Genomic DNA, 12,874 nt, shown 5'->3' on the forward strand with positions numbered 1-12,874 from the left:
AGCTGAAAAATGTATTGGAAATAAAAATTCTGTCACAAGGGGGCGCTTTAGGAGCGCTGAAATATTATCGTTTCCCTGGTAACCGATATACAAATCAGCTTTACCGCTGTTTATCAGGCATGAAATGAAAATGCCAACGACACGTTTCTGAGGACAGTCGGTTCTACTCAGATACATTCATTTAAAGACATCAACAGACATCACATGAGCAGCGTCTTTATCAACATGATATATACATTTTAAAATCGTTTAATTATTGAAATATTTGAATAACTATTTTTTGCGATTATTTTGCGGTTAAATGTCAAATTATGCAGGATCGCAAAAAAATGCGACATTTGGTTGATTTTGCATTAAATTCAGCGATCGCAGAATCGCGGAAAACTGGAGGGACTGATAAGGAAGGTTAGGATTTGATCTTGTGATTTAAGGCTGATTTATACTCGACGCGTTCTTCTGCACCACAAGCCTGTGCTGCCTGTGCGCGCACATCACCAAATTCTGGCCCCTGTTCCTAAAAGATCTTAAGGATAGAAGTAGCTTAACTCATAACTTAGCGATTTAGGAGAAAATCTTAAAAAAATGCTTAAAACAATCTTAAATTTAGGACTCCTAATTTTTGCTCCAAGAGTATTTCACAAAGTGTTTTAGCACTAAAACTAGGGCTGCACGATTTGGAGAAAAAATCTAATTGCGATTTTTCTGATCAAAATTGCGATTTGCGATTTAAAATGCGATTTACTACTATTTCATAAAAGAGCTACAGGTTTGATATGGTGGTTTTAACAGCACCAAAGAAAGACCAAGCATAATCACAAAGTATGCTACACTGTTCTACTGTTTATTTAAAACCTCTTAAACATTGTTGCCTTTTTTTAAAATAAAGTTGTCAGTTATCATGAAAAATTACAGTATCTTAAATAAAATAAAATTAACAATTAAAATTCTATAATAAAATATTATTAAAATCTTTTATAATAAAAAAAAATATATATATATTATTTTATAATAAAATATAATTAAAATCTCAAACTTCCTTAAATCTTAAAATCCAAACACACTGTAAACAATTTTACATCAGTAAAACACTGATGATAACCTACATTAAGAGACACTTTGTTGGGAAGTTGAGCCGCTGCTCCCGCTCATCTTTTCCAAATGGCGTTAACGTTATTTGCTCAGTACATGCAGTAGAGACCTGCACTCCTACGGGAGTATAGCGGGACCCGAGGCAACCGACTGCGGCGCGGGACAAAACTTGACATTAAACTAGTTTTTAACATGATAATTTTATTATTATACATGTACTTTAATAATGTTATTAGCCTTGAGATAAATGATGCAGTGAATAAATGCATATGTAAGATCAGGGCTCTAGACTAACTTTTTGCACTGGTTGCACTGGTGCGCCTAACTTTTTTTCTTAGGTGCACCAGCACAAAAGTTAGGTGCACCCAAATTTTCAACCGCATCACATTTTACACCGTAGTTTTACAAGTTCACTTTTTTTTTTACTTTTTTATTTTATTTATTTTTTAATCCCTGTCCATATAGGCAATATTGACTTGTAAATGATTAACTAACAATCTGGTCAATATAAAGTTCTTTATTTGAAGCATATTTTTTTCCCCAGTACTTTACCCTACTTTGTGTAATAACGAAAACATTTCAGTAAAAAAATAAGTCCAAAACTCTCTATTTTAACATTTTGATCAATAGGGCTCTACAATTTTTTTTTTTTAAATTCTTGTTTGAATTTTTCTCATAATCAAATGAAAGCATAAACATGTATTTATTTTTAATCAAATGAAAAATAAACCTTTTTAATTTTTGGCAAACATATATATGATTTATAAATAGGAATATATAAACACCTACATTATACTGTACAAAAGTAATACATGACTAATATTGTTCTGTTTCATGTTAAACCGTACTTTTATTTTGACAGGTTGCCGTGAACTTCCTGTGTGTACAGTATGATATGATGCTTTCTCAAATGAAACGGTAAAAGTAACACAGTAGGTTTGGAGATTGAGTTTATCTGTTCATGTGAGATGCAAATGCCAAAAATTAGCGGGAGCGTCACGCGTGCTTCAGTAGCCTATACATGTGTAGTTAAAAAAAAATACACGTCTCCACCATTCATACATAGAGGCAAACGGAGCATGCAGGATTCATATTAAACGGTCTTTTTGCCTTTCAGTTTTCACAGACACTAGTCCATATCGCGATTTGAATTAAGTGACAGACCAACTTTTGATTTATCAATCCAAAAGTCGACGTATTACATGGCATCCACGCCATAGTAAATTCGGTTTATATGAATGGAGTCCGCGATCCAGTCCGTGTTTTTGCGGAGGAGGCATTGTAAACGCTTGACAATGTAGAGACATCCTGACTGCATCACATGCATTTTCAAATGTACACACACGCACAGGAATATCTGGACCACGGCCAATCAGATTGGTTTAGACCACGATATGGGTCTAATGTGTGTCTGTTGTTGAGCAACAGGGAGACTTTAAGAGTGACGGAGTTTCGTTTTTTCCCCCTCGAACGGCTGGTCGCACCGGTGCAACCTTTGATTTTTTTTAGTCACACCATTGAGAAATTAGGTCGCACTCTAGAGCCCTGAAGATTCATTAGTAACATCCAATAGTCTAGTGGTACAATGTTTGTTAGATGAGTCAGAGGATTTCGGTTCTAATCCGCCATCACACAACTTTTTCATCCCTTAATAAAATTAAATATGTTCATCAGTGATCCTATATCAGAGATACATTTGTGTGTATTTTGTTTTGATTTTTAACCGTAATGAGTCATAAGAGAGGGATTGAAGCGCTCGAATGTGAACACTGAGCACGAGCCGCATTGAGAATGATTTCAGAAAAAAATACAGATTCCAGCGTCTGCACCTTATTTAACAGAAAGGAGTGTTTCATCAGCATTAGGTACGTCCGTGTCGCGAGATGTTCAAAAGAGTGGTGGGACAATATCGAGCTTTGCAAAAAGCGTCCCACCCATTGTGAATTACGCCTATGAAACACTAACTAGAGATGCACCGATCTGGATTTTGGGGGCCGATCACCGATCACCGATCACCAAAAGCAGTATCTGCCGATCCCGATATTACCGATCACAGCGTCAAATCCATAAATTCTTCAATATTGTTGTCTCATACAAACATTGACATTGTATTATTAGTATAAAAAGTAGGAAATGAGAAAGTATCATGAATTGACCAGTTTTATTGCAGGCTGAGGCAAATTTCAATATTGAACACTCTCAAGACTCTCATAGACAACTTGGATTCAGCTTACATACAGTAGAGTAAGTGTTGCTTACTATCTTAAACTGTCTTTTGGCAATAATTATGTACAACACAACATTTCACTCTTTTAGAGCTGACACAATTTGTAAACTATGAACCTTAGTTTTTCTGTGGAAAAAGTTAAATCTAATAAAAGAGTTAAGTCTTAAAATAAAAAAAATGATTATGTGCAAAACACACATGTGCACCATAATAAACATTTAACTCTCAGGAGGCTCTTTCTTAAAATCACAATTTAGTTTAGCAACAAGCTTTTTGTGGAAAAATAAAATAAATATGCCATACATATGCATATACACATACATATACATATACAGGGTGCAATTTGTGAAAAAAACAGAGGGGGGGGATGCTTTTAGAAACTTTTTTTTCTCTCTCCATAGGGAGAGGTTGACCAAACTGTTACTGTAATCTGTTAACAACGCGCATTATACCCGTCTTTTTAGGCAAGAACCAGATAATGAGTGTCAGGTCATGAATTTTTTTTTATATGACAGAAGCTGTATTATGTGATCACAATTTAATAAAAACATTGTATTAATAGTAATGGTTTAATTTCAAACAACGAATACATTTTATAGAGAAGGTGAGCAAAGTATCAACGGAGCTTTTTGGAAACTCAGAATCAGTAAACCACTGCGTCGCAAAAAGATTCACTGTTTTGAAGCGCTCCAATCGGATCGCGAATCATTTGATTCAGTACGTTCAACTTCAAAGCGCGTATGGCGAATCATTTGATTTAGACGACTTTAAAGCGCGTATTGCAAATAATTTGATTTAGATCAGGACGTAGGAGCGGCTTCGCGGGACGTTTTATCCCCACCGTGGATAAAAATAATTCAGCAGAGGCAGGGATGCATAGACCAGAGGGGAGGAAATCCCCTCACCGGCGACGTCATCTTCAGTGTTAATGCGTTGTAGAGACAAAGAGTACTTCTATACTCTTTGGTAGAGACAGCCACGCCCATTAGGAGACCCTAGTCTGAGAAGTGGGAATGCGTGCTCTGGCGGCTGTTTGTTGTTGTAAACGTCATCTGATCGGCCTGCTCTGATCTATTTTGAGAACTCCGATCAAAACCGATAGCGCCCCTATCGGTCGATTGCGATCGGATGCCGATCGATCGGTGCATCTCTAACACTAACATAGCAATTATGAGAAATATTTTTATTACAGCAGTCTTCAACAGTAAAACCAACACAACAGTGTTAAAATGTACAGTTTCACAAACCAATACTGGTCACGATGAGCTAAAAACACTCAGAGCAAAAACTAAAATTTAGAACAGACATGCCCATTATTTTTAAGATTTTCTCCTAAATCGTCAAGTTAGGAGCTACTTTTAGCCTTAAGATGTTTTGTGAATACGGGCCCTGATTTCCAAATAGCTTTAATTTCCAAAAATAGCTTTTCGATTCCCATCCTACTATAAAAAATACTTCATTCTTGCATGCAGAAAGAGCTGTGTGTAACTATGGGGCAGTGTAAAATGTTTTTTTCTGTCATTTGTGATCAATTTAATGCAGCCTTGATGAATTAAAAGCATTCATATATTTCAGATGAATGGTAGCGTATGTAAGATGACTCTCTGGCTGCTACATGAAGACTGTGTTCGCAGTCGTAAGATTATTATAGTTTTGCTTTTTTTTAATATAGTTTTGAAATTTACAATAACATTTTGTTTCCTTTTTATTAGTTTCATTAACAATCTTGCCAGTTTCGTTTCGTTTTTATTTTGTGAACACATTTCTATTTAGTTTTATATAGTTTAGTTTCAGTTTCAGTTTTATAGAGATCACGATTTCCCTGCGATTCTATCTGTAAGACTTGATCGAAGGTTTAACAGACATGAGGAATCGTTGTCGTTTAGAAAGAAGAATCTCCATAACGATTAATCTGCTCTAGTATTGGTTTGATTGTTTGTGTTACATGAGGAAAATAAATCATTTTGGCTAAAACTGATGCAGTAGCCTAGATTTAAGGATGCAGTCTTTATTATTTTTCCGTCATAATGATTACAAAATGACTCCTTATTTTTGATCATTATTATTTAATTTCAGTTCGTTTTTCAAGAACTGTTGTTTGTTTAGTTCTGTTGTAGTTTTTCATTTATTTTGACGATTTATTTCAGTTTAGGAAAATGTTTTTAGTTTTCTCTTCTGAAGAGAGCCTTGTGTAGCACACACAGAGGTGGATGTACCTTGCTGAGCAGGTAGAGGTCCAGCACTTTCCTCTCCACGTGAGGCAGGCGCAGTTTGCAGCCCTGCAGCTCCCAGAACTTGGCCATCTGGTCCAGGAAGTTGAGCTTGACTCTGGTGAGGGCCTGAACAGAGGAGACTCCAGGTGAGAAACACACACAGACATCTTCATCACGACAGAGCGACGAACTCACCTCCAGCTCATTGAGCCGCTGGATTCGAGGAGTGAAGCGGAAACTGCGAACGTCACAGGCGAACGGAGGCTGCCAGCCCTGAAACACACAGCAGATTTGAATTGACTATAAACAAACACTGGATGTCAATAATCACTGGAATAATGACTGTATTCATGTCTGAGTACAGATACAACACAAAACCAGCTTCATTTGACCAACTCTAGCACTCAAACCACACTTGAGCCGCTAACACTCTATTCTTTTGACTTCTTCTATTTAAAATAAAGACCTAATAACACTAGTGTTCCTTAACCCTTGTGCGACCTTATGGATATTTTGTCCATTTCACTCTTGTTTTTTGTTATAATTGTGCCTGTGTTAATGCCAACTGCATAACTGTTGGCTCAGTTGTCTATTTTTATTTAAATTTTAATGTTTAATATTTCACCCTCATTTTCTTAAATCAGTTTTACCCTCCGTACAAAAAAAATACTCACACTCAGGACCTTAAGGACAAAAATCGTCACCTTAGAACTATAAGCTTCTATCTGACATTTGTCAAAATGGAGTTATTTACATATTCTTATTCTGTGGCCACTTATTTACATTATGTGATGTTTCTTTTGTAAGCCGAGTACATTTTGGGACTTTAAAAAATAAATAAAAAAATAAATATTTCAAAAGTGCTGCAATTTTTAACCCAGGGCCATTGTCTATAAAATGATGCAATATTAGCTAATAGACATTCATTCTATCAGCAAGGATTTTAAATTTATTTTTGACCATTTTTCACTAGATTTTTTACATATACATTTTTTTTTAATCTAACACTATAAATATAAATGCCTAAAATGATAACAAAATACTAAAAAACACCTGTGGCATTATGTAAACAAGCCAGCATTTAAAGGGTTACAATTCTGAAAATGAAGGAATGTTTGGTCTCTATGAATAGAACAGATCAACATCAGTGAAAGTGGGGGGGAAAAATTAATAAATCACATTTTTATGACAGTTTTTGTCCATTTTGCACCTATGTGTAGCTTTTTTCCTTTTGGCGCAAAAGGGTTATTCTTTATTTTCTATTTTGTCTACTTGTTTTCTTTTTATTTATTATATAAACCCTTGTGAACTTACATTTTATTGCTCTTTTGTTGGTTTTGATTGCTTCTATTGTCCTTTAAATAAACGCATCTGCTAAAAGACTAAATGTAAACAGGCCTGGTCTGATTTTTTTATTAATACGGTCAATAACAATAATAAAGCATGAAGCATTAGTGGTCTAACTGGGTCATTCCTGGGATTCAGGTCTGATCTCATGCTGTACTTTGTTTTACTATGGTATTTGTTATTTCAGTGCAGTTACCTTGTTGTATAAAAAACAGCATTACTGGTTAGGGAGGTTTTAATGCTGGTTTAAGCTGGTCCTAAGATGCTCCTTCCAGCTCAGGACCATCTTAGACCAGCATCAAAGCCTATCTAGCCAGTATAGTCTGGTTTTGAACAGGGAAGTGGCCTGCGTTGGTCTGATCTGGTGTTTTACTGTGGTAAAGTGGTGTTTACTGTGGTAATCTGGTGTTATGCAGTACCTGAGGAGGTCTGATCTTGCAGATGCCCGTGTTCTCGGCGATGTCCCGGATCTTGTGGATGAAGCCGAACGGATCGCTGAAGTCCTGCCAGCTGGGCTCGAACACCGGACACTCCGGCGGAGCCTCGAACTCGCGGAACAGCGCCATATCTGACCGCTGAGCCTCAGATCTCCATCATGAACGAGTGTTCAGAGTCAGCGGCTCATTCCTGCTCTCTCCAGTCCAACAGAAGCGGGTTCAGATGGGAATGTTTACGTGTTTACTCTGAGGAAACAAAAGCTGCCGCCGCCGCTGCTCACTTCATCTCTACCCCGCGATCGATCCTCTGCATTTCGCGCTCCATTCGCCTTCAGCGATCATATCTGTCCGCTATCCGTCAAATAGAGCGGGTTTAATGCTCAAATTATCCGATTAATGCTCAAACTAACGCCGTTAGCATCTTCTGCTAGCCTGCGCTCAAATGTTTCCGGAAGTGTTACCTTTCTCCTTCCTGCCGCTGGACTTCCGCTGTAACAGCTGCACAACAAAATACAACACGTTAGACCTGAAAACCAGGAAAGGCTGTAAAATACTTGATTAATCTCCGTAAGTATTATTTTCGTGATGTTTGGCTACATTTCTGAAGAAAAACAGCACTTTTATGTCTTTACAATTTTATTTTAACTTGAAAAGTAACATTTTTGAATTTTTAATTTCTCACCCACATTATATATGCTACTACAATGTTCATTCATTAATTTGTTTCCTTTTATTCATTTATTGTGTACTTTTTTTAATAATCTGAACATGCTAATCTGAACTGAATGATTGAAAGTGATATTATTAGTATTATTGACAATAATGTTTAGTAAAAAAAAACAGGCTTGTGCCCGAATAAAACAACATACAGATGAAATTCCCTGTGCTTTTTTAGGATTTTTTTATTTTATTATCATATGTGTATATGTTTATTATGAAAATAAATCTAGAAATGATAGGATTTTAAAACAGTATGAGCATCAAAAGTATATACCAAGCGGTTTTATGAATAATAACTGTAATATTGTTACTGAAATCATATTATGAATTAGTTACACTTCGTTATTGTAAAAACGTATTACTATTACTGCCTAACACTGTAATGAAGGTCATACAAACCCTAACAATAAAGAGAAAAGACGATACAAGTGTAAATAACAATAGTAGTAAAATACAGAAAAAAATAAACGTGCTATTAACAGATGCATTTCACCGTTATAACTTTTTTTATTATTAATAATACTTTAATCAACATTTGCACAATTTACAGGAATGCCAATCTCCATTATAAAAATAACAAATTGTGCATTTTCCAAACATTGCAGTTGTTTGAACAAAAACAAAAAATAGACAAGACTCATATCATCACATTTTGCCAGGGGAAATAGGGATTTACAAAAATATATCCAATTTCACCGTTATAACGTTACAAACATGGTGTGGTGCGCTGACGTCACACGTCTGCGCCGTGCGTGCGCGCTCCCGCGTCTGTTGTGATTCGGCGGAAGAAAGGTTTGTGGTGAAATCGTTTAAAATCGATATAAGCAGTCTATTATAGCGATGCAAATTAAATAATTATCGATAACAACATTAATATAATAATGTAATGTATTCTTTGTATTATGAATAACATCTTACTGCTTTATCTAAGGTTAATGCAGGTTATTGGTGATGAGAGGACAGCAGCTGTATTCAGTGTATTTAGTCTGAATTATTCTCGTGTCCAACAGGACTCTTGCTGGGATCCTCACACTGTTATAAAGATGGCGTTTGTCAAACAGGAGACGGAAGACATTAGAATTGATCAAGTGTTCAGTCTGAAACAAGAAGATGCTGAGGAACAGACAGGTTGGTTTTCATCCTCAAAACTCAAACTCTCTCATCTGATCCTCATGAACTGTCCAGCTCTACAGAAACTAGTGATATTACTGAAGAGTTTAATGTGATTGTAGTAATGGAACAGGCCTCATTCTATAATTAGAGCTTCATTTAGAAGTTGACAATGTGAGGAAAACCTTTTCCTTTTGCCCAAAAGCCCAAACATGACCTGACAGATCTGAAAGTAGAAATGAAGGAATAATAAGTGCTCCTCTGCTGCCATCTCCTGGTTATTCTGGCAATTATTGTATTATTTAAAAATAGTTTTCTATGTAAGTGTTTATTCACCACAGTATATTGTGTGTGAGATCTTGACAGTCGTTGAATCACAAACACTAATGCTGCCTTCAAGTGGAACTGAGATGATCCTGCTTAAACTCTTCATTTGTTAATATATCATAGTACACACTAAATTAGTGACACTAGTCCAAAAGTGGCATAAACACAATTGTTGCAATATTTTAAACCCCCAAATCATCTTCTGAGCTGAGAGCAATGGAAACAACTCATTTCAATTAATGATGCAACAATAAGAGAAATATTTCTTTTACATAAACAGTGAAATGTGAATGGCCAAATTTCATTAGTTTTTTCACTTTCTTTAAAAGCACTATACCAACATTTTCCTGCTATTTGTGTTGAAGTATGTTAATATTTACTGAATCAAAACACCAGCTTATGGAACAAAAACAATGAGACATTTGAGCCACTAGAGGGCCGTATGTGTAACGCCTCGAGAGAAGCTCAAATGAATGGGGGACTGGCAATTAAATTGCCGGCAACAAAACGTGCTCAAAGTTTAGCATAGACACTGCTCAAATGGTGTTAATTTTATTTCTCCAGGTCTTAAAAAGTCTTACATTTTAAAAATCCTTCAGATACTTTGACCTGCTCCAGTTCATTGTTGATCAAGTTTGTATAAATGGTGATGTTTTAGCTGGGGTTGAAATGCTTTCAGAAGCTGTGGCTTTCTTCTCCAAACTAAGCTCTGTTGTAGGTCTTTCTCTGTTGATCAATTTAAATATTTCATTAAAAGTTTATCTGAAAAACGTTGTGGATAAATTAGCATCACAGCTCTCCTCATTAATCTTACTTGTATTTTCCACAGTCAACAGCATTAGACCTTGCCCATTTAAAAGGGAAAATGTGATTGACTGATTTTCCCGTTATTTGAAATTCCTCTTTGAATTATTTACTGTAGCTTGGCCCTGTTAATTCATTACTGAACTACTAATCACAGAGCTGAAAGCGTAATAGGGAGGAAACAGCCGTCTTTCACTGGACCCTTCATGTTCCAACACAAACTTTTAAAGGAAAGGAAAGGAAAGGAGGTGAAGTGAGGCCAAGTATGGTGACCCATAATAGGAATTTGTGCTCTGCATTTAACCCATCCAAGTGCACACACACACACACACACACACACACACAATAGTGAACACACACACACACACACACACACACACACACACACACACAATAGTGAACACACACACACACACACACACACACACACACACACACACACAATAGTGAACACACACACACACACACACACACACACACAATAGTGAACACACACACACACACACACGCACAGTAGTGAACACACACACACACACACACACACACACACACACACAATAGTGAACACACACACACACACACACACACACACACACACACAATAGTGAACACACACACACACACACACACACACACACACACACACACACACACACACACACACAATAGTGAACACACACACACACACACACACACACAATAGTGAACACACACACACACACACACACACACACACACACACAATAGTGAACACACACACACACACACACACACACACAGTAGTGAACACACACAATAGTGAACACACACACACACACACACACACACACACACACACACACACACACACACACACACACAATATATATTAATTCAACATTTGTATAACATGAAATGTGATCGATGTGTGGAAAATCACATAACTGCACATTCTTTGGGATCCAGAGTCTTGTGTGAAGGTTCCAATAACTAGCACTTGTGTTTAGACATATTTTAATAAAACAATGTGTTGTGGGGAAATATGGAACTGTCATCTGCATAACAGTGAAATATAATGATAAAGTCACATTCAAGGGGAAAAGCAGAGGACCTAATCCTGAGCCCTGGGGAACACCACACTTGTGTTTTCTCAGAGAAGCTGTTATTCTGCAAACCAGTTGAAAAAATAATATTTTAGTCATGAATGGTTGGTTTTGATTCTTTAAATGTCTGAAATGTTTGGATGCCTTTTGCTTTGTGCCATTCAACTGGTGTTCATTTCTGTCTTATTGCCTTAGATCTGATGCCGCTAAAAGAGGAGCATGAAGTACTGAACGAAGGGGGAGAGAATGATCAGTTTAAGAGAGAAAAATCTCCGAGGAGCTCACAGGCTGAAAAGACTAGAGGTCATTTGACCTGCTCTCAGTGTGGACAGAGGTTCAGTCAACCTGATCAGCTTCAAGCCCACATGGAAACCCACACCAGAGAGAAGCCTTACACCTGCCCAAAGTGTGGCAAGAGTTTCGCTCGAAACATAAGCCTTCGAATCCACATGGCCAGTCACGCCGAAGAGAAGCCTTACACCTGCCCAAAGTGTGGCAAGAGTTTCGCTCTAACTAGAAACCTTAGGATGCACATGAAAAAGCACACTAAAGGGAAGCGTGTCTCCTGCCAAGAGTGTGGCAAGAGTTTCACTCAAGCTAGCAACCTGAGATCGCACATGAGAGCTCATAATAAGGAGAGGCCTTTCTCATGCCAGCAGTGTGGGAAGAGCTTTAAAGAAGAGCGGAGCCTCATGTACCACATTCACGCTCACACCGGAGAGAAGCCGTACAAATGCGATCAGTGTGGAAAGTGCTTCAGGCAAAAAGAAGCCCGTAATCACCACATGAAGCTGCACTCAGGACAGAACCAGTTGGTATGTCCACAGTGTGGATTGAGCTTTGCTGATAAGGCAGGCCTTAAAGTACACATGAGACGTCACAGCGGAGAGAAGCCCTACACTTGCCCTCAGTGCGGAGAGAGCTTCATGTACAAAAACACTCTGGACTCCCACTTAATAAGTCACACGGGCAAGAGCCCTTTCACCTGCAAAGAGTGCGGGAAGGTCCTCCGATGCAAATCTAACCTGGAGACTCACATGCTCCTCCACACCGAAGAGAAGCCGTTCTCCTGCGATCAGTGTGGAAGCAGCTTCAGACATAAGAGTAGCCTTGATAAACACTTGAGGGATCACACGGGAGAGAAGGGCTTTCCCTGTCCACACTGCGGGAAGTTTTTCAGCCAGAAAGGAAGCCTCAAGACCCACGTGAGAATCCACACGGGAGAGAAGCCCTACACCTGCAAACAGTGCGGAGAGAGTTTCATGTATAAGAGAAGTCTTCACAAACACATGACCGCTCACACGGGCAAGAGCCCTTTCACCTGCAAAGAGTGCGGGAAGGGCTTCACAGGCAAAGGCGGCCTCACGTATCACATGCTCATCCACGCCGGGAAGAAGTCCCTCAAGTGCGAGCAGTGCGGAAAGAGTTTCAGGCATAAGATAACACTCAATAGACACTTGAAGAAGGGTCACTCCAAAGAGGACCACTTTAAGATGCAGAAGAAAAGAGCGGAACCTA

General features: G+C 37.9%; 2 protein-coding genes across 2 annotated transcripts in view; one reads left to right on the forward strand and one right to left on the reverse strand.

Moving 5' to 3' along the window:
- kdm5a (lysine demethylase 5A) overlaps positions 1-7,761 on the reverse strand; it is a 34,631-nt gene extending 26,870 nt beyond the window's left edge. The window contains exons 1-3 of the mRNA XM_073839186.1: positions 7,296-7,761; positions 5,725-5,802; positions 5,533-5,655 (exon numbers count right to left, since the gene is read on the reverse strand). Of these exons, the coding sequence (XP_073695287.1) occupies positions 5,533-5,655; positions 5,725-5,802; positions 7,296-7,442 (348 nt within the window). The 5' untranslated portion in view covers positions 7,443-7,761. The remainder of the gene's footprint in view (positions 1-5,532; positions 5,656-5,724; positions 5,803-7,295) is intronic.
- Positions 7,762-7,797: 36 nt separating this feature from the next.
- On the forward strand, positions 7,798-12,870 carry LOC141332949 (uncharacterized; the record flags this gene model as incomplete). The annotated part of the gene is made up of 3 exons (XM_073837907.1): positions 7,798-7,880; positions 9,044-9,161; positions 11,552-12,870. Coding segments are annotated over exons 2-3 (1,404 nt in total), but the record flags the coding sequence as incomplete, so codon positions are not given.
- Positions 12,871-12,874: the final 4 nt, after the last annotated feature.

Source organism: Garra rufa, chromosome 4, assembly GCF_049309525.1.
Source record: "Garra rufa chromosome 4, GarRuf1.0, whole genome shotgun sequence".
In the NCBI taxonomy this organism is placed as follows: domain Eukaryota; kingdom Metazoa; phylum Chordata; class Actinopteri; order Cypriniformes; family Cyprinidae; genus Garra; species Garra rufa.